Raw genomic sequence first — 26,058 nt, forward strand, 5'->3', positions numbered from 1 at the left:
ATAGTTGGTTCATCTCCATGGAAGGTGGGAAACAGCAAAAAAGCATTGACACAGTAAAACAACTGTACAGTGTGTATTTTGGGCAGTGTCTTCACCCTTCTGTGGAGTACCAGTGCTAGCAAATGGCACAATGTGTGCCTACTACAAGCTATTTGTTCAAGCTATCTGTTCAACTAAGTAAATACAATTTTTTCTTATTTTTACTATAGGTATTTACTTAAAAATTATTTGAATACATATGTAGACCATATGCAAACCATTCCATGTATAAATGCACTGGGGATTGCTGACCACTTGAAGTGCTTTAAGTGCCGAACTAAGAGCATGCAAATACAATTGTTTAACCAAAGTAGCACCTAGTGCTGGAATAATTTGATTCTATTTTTTGAATATCTGGTACTTAAATTATGAGTCATTCAAAAGGTGTAATGGTGAACACTGACAGCCTTGTCTCCAAGACGTTGGCAAGGAAAATTAAATTCTAGGGTTTTACATGCCAGAACCACAATCTGATTATCTGGCCACCAAACTGACCATCTGTGGTTCTGTAATGTGCACCTTAATCTAAGTACATGAGAGTTGTTTATTTCACCCCCACAGAAACGTGGCTGCTGCAGCTCAACGCCATCGCCACGGCAGGATGATCTACGTTTGTCAAATTTGGCAATGTCAGGGTGCTCCACTAATGTCTACATGTCCAAATCAACGTTAAACCTTTTTTTTCCACCGGCTACTGGATTTTAGTGATGACTATTAGCATAATTCTAGAAGGCACATTTCTGCAATATGCAAGACACTGTTGGCACCAATGCAATTGTTAACAGCATTTCCCCCACTGACATATTGCAAGCATGTTAAGTATTTGCAATAATGCAGTACAATGTAAACCAATATGCATAATCTAAGCGCTGTAATGCTGAACGTATACCAGATGAGGCACCACGGTTAAACAATACTAGATGAGACGTGGTCTCACAATTGCAACTTAGTAATATGAGGGCCAATTACCGTGATGTGCTTAAATGACTGCTGCTCGAAGAAACCCATACTAGCACAGAAGCTAAGCAGGGAAGTTGAGGTTAACAGTACAGCATGCAAAGGGCTTCCAGGCGATAAATTTAGAGCATGGTAAGCAACAATACTAATCTTACTCCAGCCTCCCTAGAACTGATGTAACCTATACCACAGAAAACATAGCCCAAAATTCTATCTGCGCAGAATTCTGGTGTTGCATGCCAGTGTTAAAGGCTAAAAGAACGGCTTATAGTTACTAGCCTAGCTGCACTGACGTATGGTATGACTGATGCCTACAACCCCAAGTGAGAGCGTGAGAAAACAGATTCCTTGAGTTAGCACTGTAATCGCCAAGGCAGGGTAGCCAAAAAGCATTGTTCAAGCAGAAAACAATGTTCAATGCCAACATGCTGATGGAAAAAAGCGCTTCCTGCAGCAGCACATCACTCGTGAAAACATGCAAGCCTTACTTCAAACTGAGGCCAGTTCATTGCCATGCCAACACCGTGGTTGTTGGACCACCACTTGAGATCCTTTGATGCATCGGCATTCTGTATCGTATGCCGGTATTCTTCGTAAATCTGTGGAAGCCTGCAGGCATAAAGAAGAATACACTCATAAATAAACCACAATGTGGCCAACAATACAACATCAATTTCAAGCAATAAAACTAAAAGTGACTGTGGGAATGATCACTGAAAAATGTGCTATTGTATAAAGCTGCATGAGGCAGCTTCTGCAGTGCTGCTTCAAAAATTACAGGCATAACACATAATGACTTGGCAGTAGCCATCAAACCAAACAAGCTTTAAGTTTGAACTGCTTGAGTTTATTTCACCATAATCATTTGCATTGATAAGATAAACACACGAAAAGCAGAATCAATGAAAAGTGAAATAGGTCTATTCTCAAGAAAAAGGAAGTTGTATGATGATGCCATATGCCAAGTCCAGACATAAGCAGTGTCCCCCACCAGGTTTTGCCATATTCAGACATAAGCGCAGAGTATACAATGCATGCTAACAATGGTGTCTGCAAAGTATTCTATCACTACACGTTGCTCCCAGTTGAGGTGAGACACACAAGTGTACCTACGTGATTCGTGCACCTACGTGATTCGCATTGCTGAAATCTCACTCACCATGACACGTGACTTCGAGAATTATTCAAGGCTACAGCAGCTATTTGTTTGATCTGCTGCTTCGCTAGACGATTTGAAGTTTAGGGAAATAAACCTACAAACCGAATGTCTGCGAGTCTTTGCTTTAATCCGTGCTATAGCAAGAGGGACATACTTCTGTTTCGTCTGCTTGTTCCCACATCGAGCAGTCATGCGCGCAACGTGCACGCTCGGTTCATCGGTTCGCAACACTTCAAATATTTCTATCTCTGCTATTAATGAACCAACTTGAAATATTCTTGCGGTAGAACGCTCCCTAGAGGAAAAGCTTCCAGCATATAATGAAAATTTGCTGTGCGGCCTAGTGAGGGGCCCTTTAAAAGCCAATGAAAGTGAATTTCAATTCTGTATATTTCACGGTCGATTGTATAGGTGACTGTATAACTGCTCTACCTTGTTCCCCAAGCTCCCACTTATAAAACTCAGAAATACAGCCAACACATGAAGGTAGTGACAACTCCATTGGCACTCACATTAACCCTTTGATGCCCAAATACAGTTCTACGTAAAGCAAAATGAAATCTTGTTCACCATTATTTCTGGCCATGGAGAGTACTTTTAACTGGGATACATAGCGCTAAAACGACACAAGGACGAAGAAGAACACGGGACGAGCGCTATCCTTTAGCGCTCGTCCTGTGTTCTTTTTCGTCCTTGTGTCGTTTTAGCGCTATGTATCCCAGTTAAAATTACAATGACCTACCAACACGCCCAAAATTCTTCCCTGCTAAAATGGAGAGTCCATTTTTACAACATTACTGTTATTCGGATTAAAGGTTCATTAGTACGGGAGTTATTTATTTAGTAATTGATTTTATTGCTGAACTTTCTCATCTTAAAGCTCTCTCCAACATATAAAATATGCTACTCCATGCTATGCATTAAGTTTCCCATGCTCAAATCGGAATTTTGAGGTATCAAAACAGTGTAGCATATATGATACATTGGCTTTACAGGGTTAATTACTGCACACTGAGTTCATAACTAGCATGTATTTGGATGACCCCCTAATGTATTAATTGGTGATGCCGCATTTTACTGCAATCATGCTTCACTATTTTCATAGAAAACATTTGTACAGCAATATTTGTACATGTGACACTTCAGAAATGTTATGGCACTAGCCCTCTAGAAATGCCCCAATATACAGCTTTGATTGAAACTCAGCCTGGGCCTCCTTTCAGTACCGTTTCTTATAGTGTATGCGCTATATCCAGATAGTGTCACAGATCGAGCAACTTTAAGGGGGCCTGCCCTGAACCACTTTTTATCGAAGTGGAGAAAGGCATTTGAAGTGAAAATAGGCTATTTCAGAAATACTTTGCTGCAAAACGTACTTCAATGTGTTCAGTAGAGTGGAGTTATTGGCAATCAAACACAGTCTCTGCTGCTGTGCTCCCACTCCTTCTTCAATGCCTTGCACTGCGAAAGCTACAGTGGAGTGGGGTGAGGCCACTACGCTCCGCCTTCTAAATGTCACTGTGGTGCGCAGTTCAAATTTTGTTTTTATAGACGCCACATCATCTGATTTGGGTGCCTACGACGTGCTAAACGTAAGCCAAACGCAGTTATTCTCAGTGAGCCGCAGTGTGCTTAGCTGAAGTCCCTAGATTTCTTGCTCTTTTTTTAAGTAGCGACATCTACTCCGTCGGCCGCCATTATCTTCCTAGATAGCATGCGACCATCAACGGCCACTGCTATCTGCGCTGCTCGCATCAGCGTGCAAGTGATTGCAGGGGGGAACAGCGTTAGGAAGAACAGGACTGCCGGAATGAGCGCCGCCCAATGAGATTCGTCAGCGGTGCTTCAAAGCTTGTCGCCACTTAAAGAAAGCAAAAAATATCTAGGGACTTTACGCTTCACCAGTTGACTCGTGGTGGCACCTCGTGGCGGCTGCGGTTTCTACGCTACGTAGCCGACCGCAGCTACCAATAGCAGCCGCGTATGGGAATCCCCTTTATTACGAAATAGGGGATTCCGACCGCAGCCACCAATAGCAGCCGCATATGGGAATCCCCTTTATTACGCAATAGGGGATTCCAACCGCAGCTACCAATAGCAGCCGCGTATGGGAATCCCCTTTATTATGAAATAAAGCGTCCAGAAGAGAGTGAGGAGCAGGCTTCTGTTTGAAAAGAGAGCGTTGGAAAGAAAGGTGACTTCGTGCTCCGCTTGTGAGCTCCACACACCGCGTACGACAGCAAAACTTGGCTGAGATGTTCACAGCAGTGTATGCTACCCACTGGGCTATGTTATTTCACCAAGCCCGAGGGGTGGTTCAGGGCCTCTTTAAAACCAGACAACAGAATACTGGAAAACATGGAACCGGGCATGTGCACGATGGTCGGCATTTGCAGACACTGGAATCTGCGATGCTGGCCATGGATGCCTGTTTAACCCTTTCAGACACCAATGAATTCTGTTGACTGAAAACTTACTTTCACCCCACTTTTTACATATTCAGAATTATGAAAAGCTTACAGCTGCAGAACAGATTAGGAATTTTCAATTCTTTAGTGAGTTTTGTCAAGTTTACAGAACATGGCCTCCATGTGAAAACTCACTACAAGAACATTACATATGAGAACATCAACGATTTCATGACTAGCAGGCTTGAAAAGCACCCATCCAGGCACTTCAAGATTATGCCTGATGCAACACACTGCGAAAAACAATGAAAGGAGTACACCCACTACATACAACAACATACTCACACCGAGCTAGTATGCACAACCGTATACCTTCCCACTCGTTTTACTATAACATTTTGAACCCGTTATTCAAACTTGCAACACAATTCCAATCTGAACAGCTTCAAGACGTATGCGACACATTTTAAGAAGTACCATTACTTTCATTAATGCTATTGCTGTTGACGCACTTTCTTGGCATACACAATTGTGTACACATTTTAAAGGGTTAAGACACTGTCCGTACAGAGGATGACCCATGTGCTGAGTAGCAGCATCTTGCATTCAGTGCGACTCAAATGCAAGCCTCATTTCACGTGCCAGTGTCTCCTTTCGCACATCTATGGCAACATTAGCTAGCAAAGCCGATGTAATGTAGCCAAGCCAAGCTCAAAGCATTGTACAATTTCATTGGCATCTCAAGTAACCTTCCTTCACATATATTTTATTGAATACCACTAGTATATTATACCACTAAAAATTGGCAGTTACCATTACATGTCACTTGGTTCGCAGGTGGTACAATAGCCCACTAACTGAAATGATCCTAGAAACCTGAATACATGGTGTATGGGCTGAATCCAAATTTCAGAATCAGACAATATAAATTCATCTTTTGCATCAATTGAAAGTCTAATATGATGAGACCAAAGAAATCTTTGCCTCTAGTGGCTCCCCTTCTGTCATGCACATGCATGAACATGCACACATGCACTTGAATGCATTATAATGAAAAGAACAACAGACCAACACTGTAGTAGCAAAAACGTTCATGATAAGAGTAGGAAAAGATGGAAGGAAACTCACTCTGGGTCTGTAGAGATGTTGAGGCAGCCATGGATGGAAAACAGCATATCCTTGAAGAACTGCAGGCGTCGCTGCTCAAACTCCTGGCACTTATCAAACACCACAGTCATGTCCTCCATGTATTTGGCATTGTAGTCATTTATCTCCTGTAGAGCCGCTTCATAGCGCTCTCGCGTGCGCTGCACTTCCTCTTTGCACTTTGCTACCCGGTCCTGAAGCTTCTTCACCTGCAGCATAAGAACAGCGCAGTGGTCATGTAGTAGTAGTGGTGGTAGCAGTACCACTACTACTGCAATAGTAGTGCAGCACAGTGGTATTAGTTCCAATGCAACACAGCAGGTTCACTACAATCAGGGCAAGGCTTGCCCTGCAAGAAAGCCACCAGCACAAAAGACCAAATGCAAAGAATTTCTGCGTGCATGACAAGGCAGAGCTCAACAATTAAAACAATGGATCTCATCGATACATTAGAAAGGTTACAAAAATGTTCTACAAGATTTTTAACAGGGAACTATAACTTTAATAAGAAGCTTGCAGATTGCTACTAATCATGGATGCAATTAACTGTACTTGGAGAGAAAACTTTCTTGCGATTAGAATTTTTCCATAAAATATATAATTTCATTATTTATTTATTCAGTACTGCAAACTGCGGGGGCCCAAGTAGGAGGGGCATATAAAATGATTTCAGAAACACACAAGTACAATAACACATAAAATTAATACATTAACATGAGGTCGGCATCCCGCCACAAAACGAGTTAGGTTAACAATTCCAGATAAGGATACACAATAAATGGAATAATTTCAGAGGAAGACAATGTAAAACATCTCAAATGACAGAACTGAGTAAGGAAGATTTGTGCAGAAAAAAGTTGGCAATATTAATAACCACATTTGTTGATAATGAAGCTGGCACTGATAAAGATGTCTATCTAAAATCACCTCAGTATGCTTTACTTAGAAAACAGAATTCTAAAAAATTAAGGCTATATTACATCAAGCACATGTCAATGTTGCAACTCTAAGATAGTGGCACAAAAAACGTTACCCCCATTAGTGTTCTTTCTTCTCATTTTCATTGCAATTTACAGTAATGGCGCTTGATATTCCCGTGATTTCTGAGGCAGTACCCAGATGAGACTGGCATTCACCTACCGGATCAGGGGATCCCCTCACCTGGTCAGGTGACAGCGAGCTGTCCGCGCCAGCATTCCTCTCCTGGTTGGTGGCCGAGCGCTCTCCTTTGCAGGCGGCATGGTAGTCGCTGCGTGCCTTGTTCACCCGATCGAGCAACTTTGCCCAGGGCTTCTGGGCTTTTTTGAATGCCTCATCCAGCTCTCGCCGTTCCCGCAGTTGCATCATGGACCGGTGGTAATTCTCCTTCTGCCAAGTTTTTATCTGCGAGAAGGAACAGTAATTTTCCTATTCAGGTGCTGAGCTAGTGCTATGGTGCTCACCTTCACATAGGTACAACATAGGGAATCGTAAATTTTTTTCATGAAAAGATGTTTCGATGAGAAAGATGATTCAATAAAAAGGTAAAGATTATTGGACAGGGGCTAAGGTGACGAATAACATATAGCCGTTCTGCTGGAACAGTTCCCTGAACTCACCGCAAAGCCCCCCCACTGCAAAATAGATTTGCGGTGCTTCAAAACAGAAAATAGGCCTAACTTCTGCATGCTCATTCTGCTCCTAATGGTCATTCCTTTATTCAGAATGTTCAATATTACCTTGGAGTTAAGGTGCACAATGGCTGCTGCTCGGCTAGTAAAATGTCCTTGCCATAGGTGTCAGCAAAGTTAGCAGTTACTGCTTTCTAAACAGGCATACCTGCCAACCTAACAACAGTGAAAATTTGGGAGACCGCTGTGCGAGGGGGGGGGGGGGGGGCAAGAAAAGATGTTGCCGCCGTGCCAAACAGTGCACGTGGTATAGAGTCCATACTTGTCACGACTCCGCAAAAGTGACAAAGCACAGAAACTCAGTCGTGCATGATCTCAGAAATAAGTGCAAGTACTTATTCGTGGCTTCTGATAATGCTATCAATCGTTACAACTACCGTACTTTCCGGTGTATAAGACGCACTTTTTCTTTCTGAATTTTTCGTTGGTGCATCCTATAGAACGGTGCGACTTATGTGCGTGTTTTTTTTTTTTCGCACAAACTGCCGTCAAAATCGGATTCAATGTTATGGCCACGCGAAGCGCGCTGGTTAACTTAATTGCTACGGGTTCTGTGCCTGCTATCGAGGAGCCGGGTACGTTCTTATGCCATCAATCGTTCCAACTACTAAACTCGGCGAAACAAAGAGTGGTTTGGCATTCGCACTTCACTCGACAACCTGACAAAGCCAAATGAAGCCTAACGCACTCGCGGTAATATAACGATTGGATTGCTAAAAACGCGCGACCCAGCCTGAGACGGGCCAATCCGGCAAATCCAATATGGCAGCGCCCTTTGGTTGCTCACGCATTCGTGGTGGTGCCGGCGGCCCGCATCCACGATTCAAGATGCATGTTGGTGACTAACTGCTCCCGTGCCGCTTAAATTTCTCGCGCGGTTATATTGCAGGGCGTAAAAAAACGAGAGAAAAAAACGCGGTGCTGTGGCGGCTACTTTTCGGGAGATTTGAGGCCGCGTCCGCACAATCGGGAGATGTGAGAACAATTCGGGAGGCTCCCGGACAATTCGGGAGAGTTGGCAGGTATGAACAGGGGTCAATAAGATTGAAAACTAGTACATGCCAAAAGCAAGCAAGAAAACATACCATGGAAGAAAGATTAAACAAAGGTTACCTGTAACTACCGCTCTTCAAGGAGTTAAAACTAGTGAACTGGTAGATTCTGAAGTGGTGTGCAAAGGTACTTGGATGACTCGGTCATACATTCATAACAGGGAAGCACTAAATGCACTCGGCACTAAGGCAAAGCAACCTTGAAGTCACTCAAACACATACCACAAAACCACATACCTGTTGTCTTATTTTGATTTTTCTCCAGAGCCATGTATGCATGTACAAAACTGTTTGCAGGCTTGCTTGCCACATGCCCATCTGACACAACTACCTTCCAATAAAAACGGTAATCCTTAATGAATGTCAAGACATTATTTGTGCTAGCCAAGAATAATTACAACACGCTTTTTCGGATAACTTGCAATGGCTGCAACTGTACAGTCTGGTCCACTCTTGAGGGAACACTTAATTAGTATTCCACCATCAAATATAGTCGAGATATATGATCTAAAGCACTGCAGATTATTTTTCTTGTGTGGGTGGCCTACCTAACGCATATTAGCCACCTTTACTGATAAAGTTTAAGAAATTCTGCAGCCACATTGCCTTAAAGGCACTGCAGACATGACATTTTCAACTTGAATATTCTTTTTAAGTGAAGGTCCACACCCTCTGAACCCTAAAGAAATACTGGCAACTGTCAGAGCGCCATAAACAATTTACTATAATAGCTTTTTCTCTGACCAGTTTTGGTTTGGTATCCAGGAGGAGGATGTGTCATGACACTATACACTGGCTTGCTCAGTTCGTGCAATCTCTGCAACTGCCACACGTGAGTGCAACCAAAAGAGACGGATGCAGCACCAATTCTTTTTATGTGATAAGCATTCTTTGGATAGTTAAAGCACTTCTCGCTCTGCCGGTATTTATCTGTCTTAACTCTTTCACAGCACTGATTGATCCATGGCGCAACTGATAAAAGTGAGATTGCAGGCTCTTCTAGCTGACAATCAAGAATAAAAGCTTTAGGCCTCAAATAGATGTCTATGCAATCACACCGTAATTTAATCGAAGTCGCAGATACTGAACCCCAACTCTAAAGTGCCAGCAGCGCAAAACTGGCTGTGGTTGGGAGGCTGCGTTTAGTGAAGCTTTATGACATCTGAACGTGTAGACGCCGAGGCATGTGGCTGTACTAATGCGATTAGCATTCTCTGCCTACTTCCCACACTGCTGCTTTCTTTCATGCTTCTCTTTCCCAACTTCGACCACCTATGACACTTGGCTCTGAAGAAAGGGTCCCATACCTGTGGAACAACTTCGTTGAGCAGCTTGTCACGCACGCGCAGATGCATCTCGCAGGTCCGGTCGGCCTCGAGAAGAGCGCCCTTCCAGGCAGCCTCGGTGGTGCCATACTCGGGGCCCTTGTCAATCTGCTCGGCCCACTTGCGCGACCAGGCTCGCAGGCCCTTGGCGTACGCCTTCTCCACCTCTGACCGCTCCTGCACCAGCTGTATCAGCTCGCTGCACAGCCGGTGGCCGTCCTCTGTGCGCTTGCTGGTGCGCTTGTAGTTGCCGGGCTCCCAGAAGCTGTCGCTGCCAGCCACCAGCAACGCCTCGTCACTGTGCTGAGACATGCTGGCCACCGACCCCTGCGTGCACATGTTGAAACGACAATGCATGGTGAAGATGTTTATGATGAAACGTGCATATCTTGTTGCATCTTCAACTCAGTGAGTGTTCAATGTCTTTACGAGAAAAAGCTAAGCATTTAACAAAGCATTCTTCCATGGTGTCATCAAAAACTGAAACAGTATCAAAACCAATGGTTGGTGATTGTGACATTAAAGCATTTAGAAAACTGCTCACTATGCAAATAATTTTGTTACTAGCCGAACATATTATTCTTATGTAAATCTTTTTTTCTGTGCGATTCCTCTATATTTCGCTCTAGCACTACTTTAAGAAATGTGTCGATACACTGTTGTTGATAGCATTTACTTGTTTTTAACGCCGCACTTCTCACAGCATCTATTCTTACTTTTTTTTTTAAATTGTCCTTTTATTTTATTTTACAGCTTATCAATTACGCGATTCCCCAGTTTGGGCTCCTAATGAAGTTGAAATGTCTCCCAATAATGTGGCTTATGTAACTAAATTTGCAGCCCTATATAACAGTTTAATTTCAGAAGTGCTTACATGCTATTATGACAAGCAGAACACAGCAAATGGTTCTGGCATATCTCGTAGAGGTTGTCAAAAAGAGTTAACCAGGCTCTTCCACGATGCGTGTTCAAACTTTTACGACGCCTCTGATTTATGATTGGCAAAAAATGCTTGATCTGCTGCAATGTGTTTACCCATTAACCTTTGCAAGGCTTAGTGAGAATTCTTAAGGGGTTAAAAAGCAACTACTGCTAATATGAGAAATGCAAGTTCTAAATTAGTTCTGTAATTAAATGTTGACATTTTGCATCATGACTCAATGGAAACAACACTTCAGTGTTCATTTCTCCACCAAGCCTTTCATGCACACCAGTTTTTCTTGCACACAAACAGTAAATAGGTGTATGTGACAAAGGAATTACGTCCTTTCAGCGACAGAATAGAATCTTTTCTTACCAGTTCTTATTCTCGACAATGGCCTAGTAGAAGAACTTGCAACATCTGCTTTGCCAGCCCCTTAGTAAAAAGTCAGCTCTGTAAAACAAGAATCATACAGCACATTATTTTGTCAGCCCAACAGTTCCATACACTCAAAAGCCCTAAACAAAGTGAGATCGTCATATTCAATAATAAAATTTTACAATTTCAAGCAACACATAACAGAAAATAAAACCTGTAATCAGCCAGACGTGTCCATTACATGGGTAATAAAGTGGCATTGTGTTACCTTTGTTTTTTCCCCATCATATTATTGACTGCAAGCATTGCCTTGTACTGAAAGAGCTTATAAAAGAACTCCATGTCCTTATAACACATTACACATACTAGCCTTCGGAAATCGTAGCCTTTTATTGTAACAGTGACTTAAACCTAATCATTTGACCATGTGAGAATGAAAAAAACAATTCCTTCAGAATGGTAGCAGTTTAACTGTTAAGATGTCACACTCAATGCAAAGAAGGGAGACCATCTCCTTTAAAAAAGCAAATCAGCATTACTAAATGCAAGGTGGCTAGCCCTTAGAGAAGTGCACACGAGAAAACTGATAATGAAAAGTGATTACAGTACATCAAAGTACATTAGCGGCACGCACATGCTGACACAGTTTTTCGCTTTTTTTTTGCTTGTGACTGAACAGTTCGATAATGCAGATGCGCAGCGACATTGAGGAATGGTGCATTACCATCAACACCACTGAAAACAGACTGCAGCATGGCTCACCGACTAATGGCATGTCAACAGCAGTAAAACGAAGACATGCAATCTCAAGGTGAAACTGCCATCCTCACAGCATGAGAAAACCAACCAACAAGACTCACATATTATGGTCACCACTGGCCGCCCCTTCTAACCGTGAACAGCCTACACAGGCCACTCCAAAGACCAACACCCCATCCTGTGATACCTTACCTCGCAGGTTCTTATCAGACAAAGCGCAAACGTCAAGAATTCTCCCGATAAAGCCTACAATGGCTTATCAGAAGGCTAGACCTACATTTTGTTTCTATCTGATCACGAGAGAAAGAAGGCGGATATCCTAGTGTCCAGCAGGACCGATTCCAGACTACAAAGAAACGAGACTGTCCATGCACTATCAGGTAGCATTGTAGCATTCTCTTGTGGGCTCCCATCATGTGAACCAGTTATTGCACAAAAAAAAAAAAAAATGTCTAGAACTTCTTGATTGCTGACGTGAATGTTGCCTGTGACACAGTACAAGAAGATTCTTAAAAAAGACTGCCATTTTAGGAGGGCCATGATATAAAAGTGTATCGAACTGTACAGCCCTTTAGCATCACAATGACCACTTTTACAAATGAAATAAAAATGTAATTTATTTTACTAATGTATTGAAATAAGATATAAATTAGCATACTAAAGGCAACTACAATGTCCAGCCAGAATTCCATATTAATATTCTGAAAATCTCAGCCTTTTCTCAAGAAATCTAGTTAACGAGAAAATCAAGAACAGAGCAATGCACTTCACACATTCATTAGCACAGCACATTAATGCTGTAGTGGGCACACTTTGAGAGTGTGATGCCCCTACACACAGCAGCTTCTCAAACAGAATCAACAAAGCTCTGTGAAGTTGTTCGAATAGTGAGATCATCCATAAAAAACAAAAACAAAAATTAAATGTTAATGGCCAAACTTCATTCACGTTTGAGCACAATGCAATTTTTATTATCAGTGGTTGACGACTATTGGCCTGTTACCATGAGGTGCTTATGTCATCGAGAGTTGGTTGTGTATTTTCACAGTGGTGGTGCCAATCCTGTCCTATGTCATTTGCTTGCTTACGAAAGCTTATCTCAATGAAAGTGATGCTTTGGACATTTCAAACTCTACGATTCCTGTAGGAGTCGTAACGCTTTACAACAAATATATGACTTGCTTACATTTGCTTGCTTACGAAAGCTTATCTCAATGAAAGTGATGCTTTGGACATTTCAAACTCTACGATTCCTGTAGGAGTCGTAACGCTTTACAACAAATATATGACATGGAGAAAAACAAACACGAAAACTAATCCTAGAAATCTGATCAGGTACTCTAATGACATAACTTGTGAATCTGGCCCAGCAGATAAACAGTCCTCCCTGATATTTCGTGAATGTCCATGTGTCACATCAAACTAAGGTTATTTGGCCTCTGTGCGCTGTCTTAGGTGCATGGTACTTAAAACATATCACTTGCCTGGGCTGGCATAAAAATGGCTTCCAAATATTTTGTGGCCATAACTCACACCATTATAACTCAATTAAGGAGTTCAAAGAACTTTACACTGCCTCCAATGCCTTGATTTGCTGGCAATTTGTGACAAATGTCACGTTACAAAAAACTGCACTGAAATTTTTCTTTTCTTTATTTTTTCTTGTCTTCTCTCATTCGCATGCACAAAATATAAATTTCTCAATTATGTGATAAAATTCGGACAAGAAAGATAACTTTATAGCTTGACTTCATGCTTATGTCTTTAGTCTCTCTTTAAGAAAGCTATAAATAGTCCTTTGTTACATAATCAAAATCACTGATGACAAGGAGGATATGGCACATACATGAATAATTAAAAGAAACAGCAGTTAATACAAGCAAATTCTGTTTTCCTATCAAAATATTTCCTGCAGCTGCCAATTTGAGAAGGCGAATGCTCTGGCAAATAATTTTTGAAAGTGATGCGACATCCCACTGAGAGAGGACAAAATGGTTCTTTCAGCCTGGACACTTATGACCATCGGTTGGCATACTCAATAACGAGTGCACCGACTGGTACTCGATCTAAACTCATTTCGAAGGCATGAGATAGAGCTTTAGTGAGTGACGAAAAATGTGAGTCGATGTGAGCATGAATGGGAGGGAGTGCTGGTGAGCTTGAGTGAGCGCCAGTTTACGTGAGTACAACCAAATGTCAATGATGGCAAGTGCGAGTGGAAGTGAACATGACGATGAGCAAGAGTGGGTGTCACAAGGTGTGAATGGAAATGATTATGAACGCAAGAGAGTGCTGACGAGTGCGAGTGTACATGAGTGAGCACGTAGCCTACAAAAAATTGGTGATTAATTATGAATGGGTACCTGCTTATTCTCCCGACCTATGCTTATGACTTCCTGTTGTGTGTGTGTGTGTGAATCCTTCCTTTTCTTTTTCTTTTTGCGTGCACATACCATTAAGTTTGTGCATTGCTGTTCAGTGCACCAATATTAGAATACAGTCAAGGCCAGAACTGCACGCTTTTCAGCCAATGTCAAATAACTATCCAATGCACCAGACACTGGACGGTGTTCAATTGCTCCAAAAAACTGAAAAGTAAGACGGAGCGAGACGGGGGGGAGGGTGAATGCCTCCAACCTGCATCAGATATTGATATGAATTCTGAAGCTTCTGTGCATTCAAGTAGTAATAATTGTTTGTTTACGGTCTATAATAAAGGAACAGAAAGGATGGAAATTGCTACTGGCCGCAGTGTAACTGTCTAGCTTTGTCCGCTGACACCTGAACATTGGCCAGCATACAGAGGTTGGTGAGAATATCAGAGAATAGAGTAGAAGCAGAAAACTACACCTAGTCACAAATAGCGACCAAAGCAACATTTACGTAGTTCGCTCGCACTTTCACTTTACCAAGTGCGCTGTACAGCTCCAAAAAGAAGCTACAGCAGCAGCCGCACCAGCAGCAGGAGTAGCAACAAAAAAATGTCACAGTTTCGCCCTAAGGGCGAAGCAATGAATGCGATAGCAACACAGCAATGTCATACGAAGTAAGGTGAGCGGCTTTGGTAGCAACAACACGCAGAACTGTTGTCGACGCCATCGGCGTTTTGCCCGCGTTAGCTCAAAATGCGTGCGGCGTTGGTGACTGTTGCTGGAGCCTCTGATATAAATAGGCACTTGGTGCCGCAGCTAAACGTCGCCTCCCTTCCCTCCCCCTCCCCCACGGCCTCTCGCGCGTCCGAAGAAGGCGCGTTTGCTCTACATATATGGTGATTGTAAAGGAGAAAAGAGACGCCTACTTCTGCAGCCCTTAAGCGAGCACGGCGCAGAACGCGCGTTTGTTCTCCGCCGTGCGTTCACTCCCCGTGAAAGACGCGCCCCTCGCGCCCTTTCACTCGCACATACAGCGTTCGGCGCGCGGCGACGATTTCATCTCCAAATGACGTCATACGGAACCTCACGGCGACGGCGACGCCGACGGCGACGGCGACGCCGACGGCAGAAATCTGCTTTTGAGTGTCCATATAATTGCTATCGCAATAAAATGAGTACTGGCACAGTTTTCCGGAAGGTGAGGGAGGGAAGTACAAAATATGACTACGCCACGACGGCACGGCACTCTCTCGAATCGCGCAGCGATCAGAACCGGACTATCCATCCTCGACAGCTGCGGACACTCCAAGGAAGAAAAGGCGACAGAAGGCGGAAGGGAGGGACGGTAGGAGGAGGGCGCACGCGAGTGCGGAGAGGGAGGCCAAGTGCCGGGAGTCTGGCGCAACTTGGGCGCGCCGCGCTTCTCATCACGCCATCGGCAGGCGCGTCTCACTCAGGCAGCCGTCGTCGCAGGCTTGCTGTGCAAAACCTCGCCGCAAGCACCGCGCGCGCTCGTGAGAGCAGTATCGCCGAACGTCCGCGAAATGACGTGATCCAGCCCGGAAGGTATAGGGAAAGACCGCGGTGTGTGTGCGAGGTTGGCCGGTAGGCATGCTTTATGCCTCCCGCCGTGTCGTGCCGTTACCGAGGTGCCGTGCGAGAGTCGATCAAGGCGGCGTCTGAGGTAAGCGAAAAAGCAGCGACCGAGCGACGGGGCCATCAGCGCCGAAGGTGCACGTCCCCACCACCAACCACCCCCGTGTCGCGCAGCTTCTTCGTACTCCACCCATTTGCCTTTATCCTCGGCGACAAAAAAACAAATGGTGATGCACAGCGAGCGGCTTGCGCTGTGCTTATACGCGGCACACACCGATGAACAACAAACACAGCGCTGTTGTGATCGTGCCCGCACACAAGCAGTCGCGATGATGGGAGACAGGCGCACGATGTTGAACAATGCACGCGTCGTCAGCCTCAGCTGTTCGCGCGCGCGCACTCGCGTCCCCGTCAGCCTTCAGACGCAAACAGCGCTTGACTGTGTATGCGCGTGTATGGAGGCCGCAGCCTGCAAGGTCGAGGCTAGCACTACGCGGAAAGCCGACGTTGAAGCACAAGAAACGCGTATACGTTAAGTATACTGAACATTCCCGTGGATTTAATTTTCGCGGATTACGTTCGTGCAGCGAATAAAAAGCGAAAAGACTTCACTGCACATCACATTCAATTCATGATATTTCCGTTCGGCGACATTATTCCCGAACTTCGGGTTGGTACGAACAGGGGAGGCGGGGTATAGATGAATATCAGACAGAAAATGCCCCCTGAGATTTCACCGACTCCATGAAAGTATACCCTCTGAAATAGAAAAATACAGGTGCACTAAGTGAAAGAGTAGTCTGGTAATACCCACCAGGTAACTACCATATACTTGAAGTTTTCTTGCCTCTCCCTCTCACGAGGAAATTTCGCGGTTGTAGCTATATAAAGACCTCAAGTTTGATATCTCAGCGCCGCGGCATTCGTGATCAGTCGTACGGTTCAACGGGAATCGCAATCCGTGGCAACGCACAGGGCAGAATATCCTCTTGCGTTAAGTTCAGAGGTGCCTCTGCCCGAGGCAACGTGTATAGGTAAATATACGACTACCGTATTAAAGGGACACTAAAGAGAAACACTAAATCAATTTAGATTGATAAAGCGCTTTTAACTCTACTTTCGCGGTAACAGGTCAATTATTTGAAAAGAAAATGTGGGTCAAATTTATATTTTTCCGATTTCGCGCCGAGACCAAAGGGGCGAGTGGACGTGCGCCAGTGTGACGTCACATGATTTCAAATCATTTTCGCATTTGGGCCGTTGTCGCTCAATAAAGCATTGAAATTTCCCAAGTTCAGTTTATGGCGCTCTTTAGAATACGATGTAATCCATTTTTACGGATGAAAATTTATAGGCCCATGCAGACGGCGCCAAAATTCATGACGTCACGGCAAGGTAGTGCGGGAAGTTCACGGCGGCGTCGCCATACGTCTTTCGTCTTTTCTTGGCTTACGTACCAATTGTCTTCTCACGGTAAGAGTCATTTTTGGAGGGGTATTGTAGAAGGGTAATTAACTAAAACAGCAGAAATGGTTTCTCTTTAGTCATTAAAAGAGAGGAGTACTCACACAGGATAGCCGCTGAAGACACGATGCCATGTGGACACCTAGAGCATGGCACAGCAACGACGGAAGACAGGCAACTCTGAAAGAAGCAAACAAAAGGAAGGACAAAAAGTTAGGCATAGAACAGTCACAGAGTACGTCGCAGCCAGGAGATAGCGTTACGAGCGCGCGATGGGGCACAGCGCGACAACAGCAACACGTCGAAAACAGCAGATAAAAACAAAATGGGAAGGGTGGGTGGAAGGGGAAGGGGGGGGGGGGGGGCTGAGAGTGGGGCCAAGTGATTCGAGATTCCAGGGCGAGCAGAGAGAGGAAAACAAACACGGCCGCACATAGCGCGCGATAACGGCATACCTAGAGAGGCGCGTCAAAAGCGCAAAGAATTCCACCTATACCCTCGTCAATGTCACTGCCGTTGCTCGCCATCGGCACAACCAAAGATGTCATCACGCGCAAAATTACAAACGTGCGCGTGCGTGCCCAGGATCACGCTACGTGGCGCAACACCCAGTCAGATTGAGCGCGATTATTTTTTTCTTCTTCCTTAAAGCCGCGTTCAACGAAGACCAGGTTCAATTAACGATACGCACCCCTAAGTGCCCCTTCTTGGGGACAATTAGGCCATTGTCACGGCGCAAGCCTGTCCTCTTTTAAGCAGTATTTAATCCGCGTCGTTTCGTCCGGGCAGCAGCCGACCTCCAGAACAAAAACAAGGAAAAATGGCTTCAGCGGCCGAGGAGGAGGGGTACGACGACACGAACCTAATGGAGGCACACACGCGACCCTCAGACGTCGTCTTATTTTTAAAATTATTTTTATTCGCTGTTGCGTTTCTGGAAGTGGCGGCAACTATACCAGAACCCAAAGAGAAAAAGAAAAGGTGTTGACCATTTGGTTACAAATAGCACACTTGATAATGAGAGCTCTAATTCCCCACAGACGCACCTTGTACAACAGCAAGAGAGAAACGACCCCATTACAGCAACGTCTGAAAGGATATCACCCAGCAGCCACGCCTACAGGTGATGATAAATGGAACGGGGTGCAACGCGCGGGAACCTCGGCAGGGAAAGATGCAACCGTGGTGGCTTTTTCTTTAAGGGGTGGTTGCATGCGCTTGTTGCGCTTGCACAGAGACAGCACCATGGTTGCTAGAGGCTGAGAAACAGACTGAAACAAAGTTTCCTAACAGAATTACTAGATGGAACAGGCGCTGTCATCGTTCAGCTACCATGGTAATTAGCTTGATGCCAGATCTGAAGGTAGGAATAGTGGATCTGTCTAATATCCGTGCCCGTGGCTTCAAACGTTCTTGTGGCGCTATTCATTACACGCTTTACCTTTACTAATCTCCAGGAAATCATTTTTATAACAGCATGATGGCAATAAGCTTCCGTGCACACGCGTGATCACTGCGCATTTGTAGGGGTTTATAACGTAACATATTGCTGAAAAAGGACGGTGTCCAAATCACACTTCCACGGCTTCCTTGGAGTAACAAAACCCGATCTCGAAGGCCATGCTTTTATTGCGATAGCAATTATATGGACACTCCAAGCGGATTTCTGCCGTCGGCATCGTCGTCGTCGTGAGGTTCCGTATAGATTTCAGCGGCGATGAAATCGTCGCCGCGCGCCGTATGTGCGCGAGGGACGCGCGCTTCACGGGGAGCGAACGCACGGCGGAGAGCAAACGCGACTTCTTCCGTCGCGCGAAAGGCCGTGGGGGACAGGAGGGAGGCAGGGGAGGCGCCGTTTAACTGCGGCACCGAATGCGTATTTATACAATATAAAAACGTTGCGAGGCGAGAATGTGGTAAAGACTTCCCACGCTGCTCGACGAGTTTCCCGTTCTGATCTCGTCGAAAACCTCGCGAGCCGCCGCCAGAGGTACCGGCAACAGTCACCAACGCCGCGCGCGTTCTGTGCGAACGCGGGCAAAACGCCGACGGCGTCGAAAACAGTTCTGCGCGTTGCTGGTTCTGCTACATGTCCGAGTTTATACAGCTGATAAAACTATACTATCCTTACTCCGTATAGCTCTACTAATTTGCTATCGCAATTGATGCTTCGCCTTTATCAGTTTGCCAAGTCACAAAGCCGTTTGAAGCCATGAGGACAAAGTTGTCACAAATCCGTATACTACCAGTTATTAGTATATACGCTGACTCAACCACCAAACTTGCAGTTCCCCGAAGACAGCATTAGCGCCAGAGTTATCTCCAGTAATTCTTGTAACTGCATGACAACCACTGAACAAAGGCTTCCGAGACGCTTGGTCGAGGAGGTGCTATTCTGAACATTGACTAATTCCGCCATATTGTAAAACCCGCCATTATTGTCGCTCCGACTGGCTGAGACGGCTCTAGGGTCTTTATGATTGGCGAAAATGCCGTCATTGCAGAATTTGACATTATGGCGTAATTTGACGATGTCTAGAATAGCACTGCCCCATGTGGGAGGCATGAAGAACGCTCGGAAGGAAAGGTCGTAATAGCATAATCGGTGCTGCCCGCTATCAGCATACGAAGCTGAAAAAAATTACATATCGCACGGAAGACAGAAACGGCACATTATCTGAGAGTGCGTGCGCCAACACACATGTGGCAGGAATTTCCCACACGCTATTGTTATGCACAGGCGCTCAAACAAACAGCAAGCCGCAGAAATCCAGTGTCTTGCTTGCGAGATGGACTCGACTGGCATTAGACAGTTTTAGTTTAGCGTTTTTACGCTCCGCTTAGCTGCTGAGCGGAGCGGAAGCACGAATGCGCATGCGCTCTCCGCTTAGCCGCAAGCGGGCTAGCGGAACAGATTTATGTTTTCTCGAATATTCGAATAACAATCCGAAGCTATCATGTCTGCAACGTGTGTGTAAGTAGTACTTTACGCATTTCTTTTAAACAATTTAGTTCAATAAGGCGCTTGGCGGACGGCCTAGAAGAATGAGGATGTATGCTGCACTTCCGCACACGTGCGGGCGCGTGACGTACGTCGCTTGCGGCGGTGGTGGTGGTGTGGTTGCGTAACGTCGTCTAACGTCCGCATCAGCTTCGTTGTACATCCACTTACACAGGGTGTAATGGCGGCGGAGTTTTTTTGTTTGGTAACTTGCTGCTTATATCGAATAGGCGATAAATCTGATCACCAGTCGTAACAGCAGCAACGACTGGCGATCACATTTCTTAATTCAAATGGCACGAAGCAGAGTTTGCACGAAGGCGGTGTTCCATCAAAAGCCACAATGATGCCGGCGTACCCTGCTCCCGAAATCTCGACGGGGTGGGAAGTTTAGAGCGCGAAATAACAGGGGCCGCTCGCGCGGCAAGCAGGACGCGTGTCGTCAGCTAAATGGTGCGGCGACTCCCCGAAGCAGGACGCGATTTGATGACCCGGCGGCGCCTCTACTACAAGCCCATCCACACGTGCCCCCATCAAAACGCGACGACGCTCTTCGGGTGTTTCCCCACCTCCGACCGGACACAGCCGCCGCCGTCGAGCCCGTCAACAACACGCCAGACGACCACGCAAGCGAGCCACTTCTTGCAGAGCCGCGAGTCCCATCGCTGCTTGCACTCACACAATCGCGAGCGGCGCGCGCGCTAGAAGGAATGGAATTCGACGCTATCCGACGCCAACCGACCCCCTACTCGAACGAGAACAATGCAGGGGCGGTCGAGCGACGCCGCTTGCTTCCGGCGGCAGCCGGCCAGCCGACCCGAGTGTTACGTGCGCCAAGTTAGCGGATTATCTAGCGGCCTTCGAAGCGCCGCGGCATAGGGCCGAGAGGATGAGCAGCCAGAATGTAACGGAGGGACGCCAGGGTCACCCCTGCGGAGAGAAGCAACGCTGCCTGCAGAGGCGCGACCGCGCAACCGTACGCAAAGGCGTACGAGACGAGGAACGAGGGGACGCATCTTCAGTCTCTTCTTCAACTCCTTTCACAACACTAAACTCTGCCTGACCGATGACACGCGACACACCAGATCACACCCACAAGCGCTATAGTTAACACCCACATTTACCCACCCTGACGGGTGGCGACAGAGGAATCTTGCCGCAACCGCAAACCGTAACACGGGAACAGCGGTGGCATCGTGGGGCCATAATGGGTTAAACTTGGCGTTCTGCACCAGGCTATAGGCGCGCTTACGTATCACTTGCATTTCAGTCAACGGTTGTCTGAGTCTCGGTCATAAGAGACGCGCCAAGGGCCTACCGAAAGCTCTTCGCAAACATACAAGGGGGGGGGCACTGTACATTCCGGCATGTCGCGCGCGGTCGTTACACGGGTTACACGCCTGTATAGGCAGGCTGGCGCGCGCACACGGTCAAGAAGCGCAGGGCTTCCCCCAGACGACCGACCGCGCGCGCACGCAGGGGTCAAGGTACCGGCGACGGTGGCTGTGTACGTATACAGGCCCAGCCAAAAAGAGGAGAAACAGCAGTCCGCGCTACCACTACCACGCTCTGCTCACGGCGCTCGCCAAATGGACCGCAGGGCCACGCCGGGCCAAGTCGCCAGTCACGAACTCACCCAAATCGTGCGATTCCGCCCTGCGGCCACTCAATACGCCGCTCCCCGTGCCTGTCGGAAGGGGGGGGGGGGGGGGGGGGGGGTTGACGCACCAAGGGGAGCCCGGCGCGGGTGCATACATGCGCACGCGAGCGGCCTCTGGAGTGGCGTGCAAGGGAGTGGACTGAGGACGGGTGGTGTGTAGCACGAGCCAACTTCCGGGAAGAGGCAATTCCTACGCGCATTTATAGAGCCGCTGCACAAGAAAAATCTAATTAAGCCCGCGAGCAATGTGGCTACTATCACTAAATTTGTTTTCTATCACGGGTTTCTCGTTGGACATCAGATTCTCGTAGATAGTTATTAGACTCCCGCAGATGGTTTACACAGACAGATCCTATAAGGCACTAACACCTTTTTGATGGGAAATATGGGTGGTCTCTTAATTTTTTTGCCCATAAGAAAGGTATGCAGGGTCTGCGAGCCACACATCGTTCTTTTCTCTTTTCCCTATATGCGTCAAACCTGGAACCATGCGTACTTCGAGTTTCGATGTGAGATGTGATGCGGGGTGATGGAGCGATATATACATACACGTCCTGCGTACGCTCAGGAATTACTAATACGCATTTATTGTTCGTCACGTACACATCTTTCTTTTTCCTCGGTACTGGTAGCAGCGAAGAAAGCACGATTGCTTGATAGCACAATGACAATTTGATCTATTCGATTATTAAAAAAAAAGAACAAATCGTGTGCTCCGGCGCAAGCAGCTTAGTGAGCTTGACGTCGCTGCGCGGTCGCACCACAAGCAAAGGCACAAAACTAGAACGGGGGACAGTGAAATCGGACCACTCAAACGCGCGCTCTCGCTCGGAATGGGCAGTGATCAGCACTTACACATCCCCCCCCACCCCGTCTCTGGGTCACACGAACTCAACGGAGCAGCAAGAGCAAAAACCCACCGAGAGTCTTGCACTGGCCGAGTGCCACGACAGCGCACATAAATACGCAGCTGCAGTGCTATAGCGTGCTCGCTCACCCGGCAATTTGCTCCAAAGGCGTGCTTGCCTGCCACCCATGCAGCAGGTCGGCCAGCCCGATCCTTTCTTCGCGTGCCCTCGCACACGGTGACAAACGGTAATCATGCACACGCTCGCAAAGTCGGCGAAATTAGGAGGTTGACACGGCCGAGTGAGACATTCGCCGCGTTCCAATATGAATTCTCGCTCGCCGAGATTTACAGCTGCGCAGGTCCGCCAAAAGGCAACACCGGCGGCTTGTATATTCGTCGACCTTGGTTGGCGCCGAAACCAGATTTGCAACGCCGGCGAGCCTATACGTCGGCGAGCCACGGGGTCGATCGAGGCAGCGTTGTAGCGGTCGCTTGTTGCTCAGCTGTTTTCACACAGTTCTCGCAATGCGGCGGTGGCCGCACCTTGCTCGATTTGCGATCGGTGAAGCCGCGAGTGGGAAACCTCGAGAACGGACTGCGAGACCGTGTAGGAAGCGACGGCTGTTGAATTCCGGCCCAGAGGCTATATAAACCAAAACAATGCGTTAAGCCCGTGTTTTAATGAGAGAGGGCGTTGGTAATCATCAGTATGTTCTCCGTGTAATATACGAGGTGATAATTTTTAAGTTTTACGGAATTTTTAAAAATCGCCTGTGGCAGATAGCATAATTCTTGTTTTTGAGCTGGATTATTCCAAGAGGCGGACATTATAAGCACGAGAAATCGAAACAAATATTGAAATAATGAACAAAATTTCACTAATTACCTTTTAAAACTGATTACTTTATGGCACATATTGCAATTTGCGAATTGTGGCCGGTGAGCTTGCAAGCCGTATCCACTTGAAATGAAGCTCCGGAGTGACACCAGTTTCGAGATATTTCCCAACGTGTGAAACGAAATATAGGGGTGTTCCAGTTACATTTGTGTTTCAATGCATAAAAGAGCGTTTTGTTAAAGAAGGTACGTGGACAACGCATTTTTACAGCAACTTTGATGGCGCATATCTCCAAACTGGTGTTATTGTGGAAATTCATTCCAGGTGAATACGCCTTGCAAACTGACCGGCTACAATCCGTAAACTGCAATATGTGCCGTAAAGTAATTAAGCTAATTAGTGTTTTTCTTAATTAGTTGAACGATAAATTTAAACAAGTATTAAAGTAATGTTCGCCTCTCTGAATAATCCAGCTCAAGGGTCATGTTATCTGCAACAAGCAATTTTTACAAAAAATTCCGTAAAACGTAAATATCATCACCCCGTATGACGTATGATCAGCCCCAACGTACGCGCACCGATACGAAGACCAATTACTGTACAGCACCATCGATATGGAAGGGAGAAAAACCTGGAAGAGTTAACACATCAGCAGCATCCCACGTCGAAGAACAGCGCCGTCGGATCCTTTCAGAGTTAAAATACTCTGAAAAAAGCAAACCAAGACCTTGGCTATGCCGATCCAAATACCGCAGATCCACTCAACGAAAAAAGACCTTACTGGCGCTTCCACGACTTCAGCGACTGAGTTTATCTATGGGGTACCGTAACACAGTCTTTAAAAATGCTTTCACTGTTCCTCCGCGAAACTTGACATGTCAGACACATGCGTCAACCGAACCATTCGCGCAGGCGTGGCTACATCCTTTCACAATGCACCACCAAAGAGAGAGAGAGAGAAACCAGCAGCGTGCAGCCAAATAACAAGGCGCAAATTTTCCACCACAATGCGCAAGTTCTTGGCTAAAGCAACATGACGCACCACAGGTATTTTTTTGAACGCATGCCGCTGACAAGAATAACTGTAGTGATTTCTTTCTCTTTTCTTTTTAACACGAAAGTGTTTTATGCCGGGGTCCACCAAGACTTCACTGACGTATTTCCGTCACGGAAATACGTCATAGAACATAATACAAAGAAAGAAACCAGAAGAAAAAGTTCCACAAACATGCAAAATTTGGAAATCGAACCCACGACCTCTCGGTCCGCGACGATAGATCGCCGAGCGTTTAACCCATTGCGCCACAAACGCATTTGCAGAGAGCTACACAGACGCGCCTTATATATCTAACACTCCTCCGTGTACCCGCGCTCTTGCTCGGGGCGGTGCCGCCGCCTACGAGCAGAAAAGAGAAGTACTGCATTATGACACTAACGCGCACCGACAGTGAACGCTTCGGTGGTCTCAGCACTACGACGCCTCGATGCCAGCATTCGAAGGGACGCTGGCATCAAGAAGCACTACCAACGCCACCTAGGTGGCGTTCACCGTGCTCAGCACAGCGGAGCGTGGCCTCCGCAATTAGCTCTGAAAATGTTTCTGAAGTTGATCGCGGAGGCTGCAATTACGACGCGCTGTACGCGCTGATTTAACTCGGTGACGATTCAGTTACGTGCTTTGTCTTGCGCGTTGTATTAGTGTGTCAGTTACGTGCTTCGTCTTTCGCGTTGTGCTAGCGTGTGCAGCGTAGTGCAGCTTCCATATGCACGACGGTTGCTCATGGTCATCGACGTTGGTAGTCGTGATGGAGGAGACGTGCCACCAGGCGTCAGCGTGGGTGCATCAACGCCTAAGGGCGCTTTAGCCACAAAACACCAATAGACATTATATATCAATGGGCAATAAACATTACACTACTTCTGTGAAGACACGTTTCACTTTCGTGTTCTATACCGATTCCTATATAAGAGGGATCAACCACATTTTTTCTTAACCACGAGGAGTCACTCGGGCTGATTAGGCCGCCCCAAGCGATCGCTATAACGATAAACATGTTCCGAGAAGAAGTACATTCGAGCATACGATGCAATTGCGACAACTATCTTGCTTTCCCTGACAGCAGCGGCGCTTCAAGTTCGTGACGTCACATCTCGCGCTCCTAAGCTTGGAGATGGCGGTATCGAAACCAAAAAACCCAATAGGTTTCATAACTTCGCATCATTGGGGCTTGTTTAACCTTTCCTTTTTCTCGCTGTTGCTTTTTTTTTTTTTTTTTTGCTTTTTGAGACAGCTAGTTCGCGCGAGAATCCACTGCTACATACTCGGCATGCGAGTGGCGTGCGCACAGTAGGAAAGAGCGCGTTGCAACCTTGGTAGCAGCAGAGAGCAATGAGCAGCGCGACGGCGGCGGCGTGCCGACCGCATTCTCTCGGCCACCGCCCGAAGCCATTGTCCGGCCACG

At 46.3% G+C, this 26,058-nt stretch overlaps 1 protein-coding gene across 9 annotated transcripts in view; it reads right to left on the reverse strand.

The window, feature by feature from the left end:
- LOC119449920 (protein kinase C and casein kinase substrate in neurons protein 1) overlaps positions 1 to 26,058 on the reverse strand; it is a 116,632-nt gene that overhangs the window by 12,011 nt on the left and 78,563 nt on the right. For 6 of the 9 annotated variants that reach the window (XM_037713205.2, XM_037713212.2, XM_037713210.2 and 3 more), the window contains 6 exons: positions 17,352 to 17,427; positions 11,054 to 11,131; positions 9,739 to 10,083; positions 6,850 to 7,092; positions 5,692 to 5,918; positions 1,485 to 1,605 (listed from right to left, as the gene is read on the reverse strand). In XM_037713205.2, the coding sequence (XP_037569133.1) occupies positions 1,485 to 1,605; positions 5,692 to 5,918; positions 6,850 to 7,092; positions 9,739 to 10,068 (921 nt within the window). In that variant the 5' untranslated portion in view covers positions 10,069 to 10,083; positions 11,054 to 11,131; positions 17,352 to 17,427. Of the gene's footprint in view, positions 1 to 1,484; positions 1,606 to 5,691; positions 5,919 to 6,849; positions 7,093 to 9,738; positions 10,084 to 11,053; positions 11,132 to 11,916; positions 11,961 to 17,351; positions 17,428 to 26,058 lie in introns of those variants that run through there. The other 3 variants (XM_037713211.2, XM_037713209.2, XM_049665520.1) reach the window with 2 other exon arrangements.

The sequence above is a fragment of the Dermacentor silvarum genome, chromosome 4 (genome assembly GCF_013339745.2).
Source record: "Dermacentor silvarum isolate Dsil-2018 chromosome 4, BIME_Dsil_1.4, whole genome shotgun sequence".
In the NCBI taxonomy this organism is placed as follows: Eukaryota; Metazoa; Arthropoda; class Arachnida; order Ixodida; family Ixodidae; genus Dermacentor; species Dermacentor silvarum.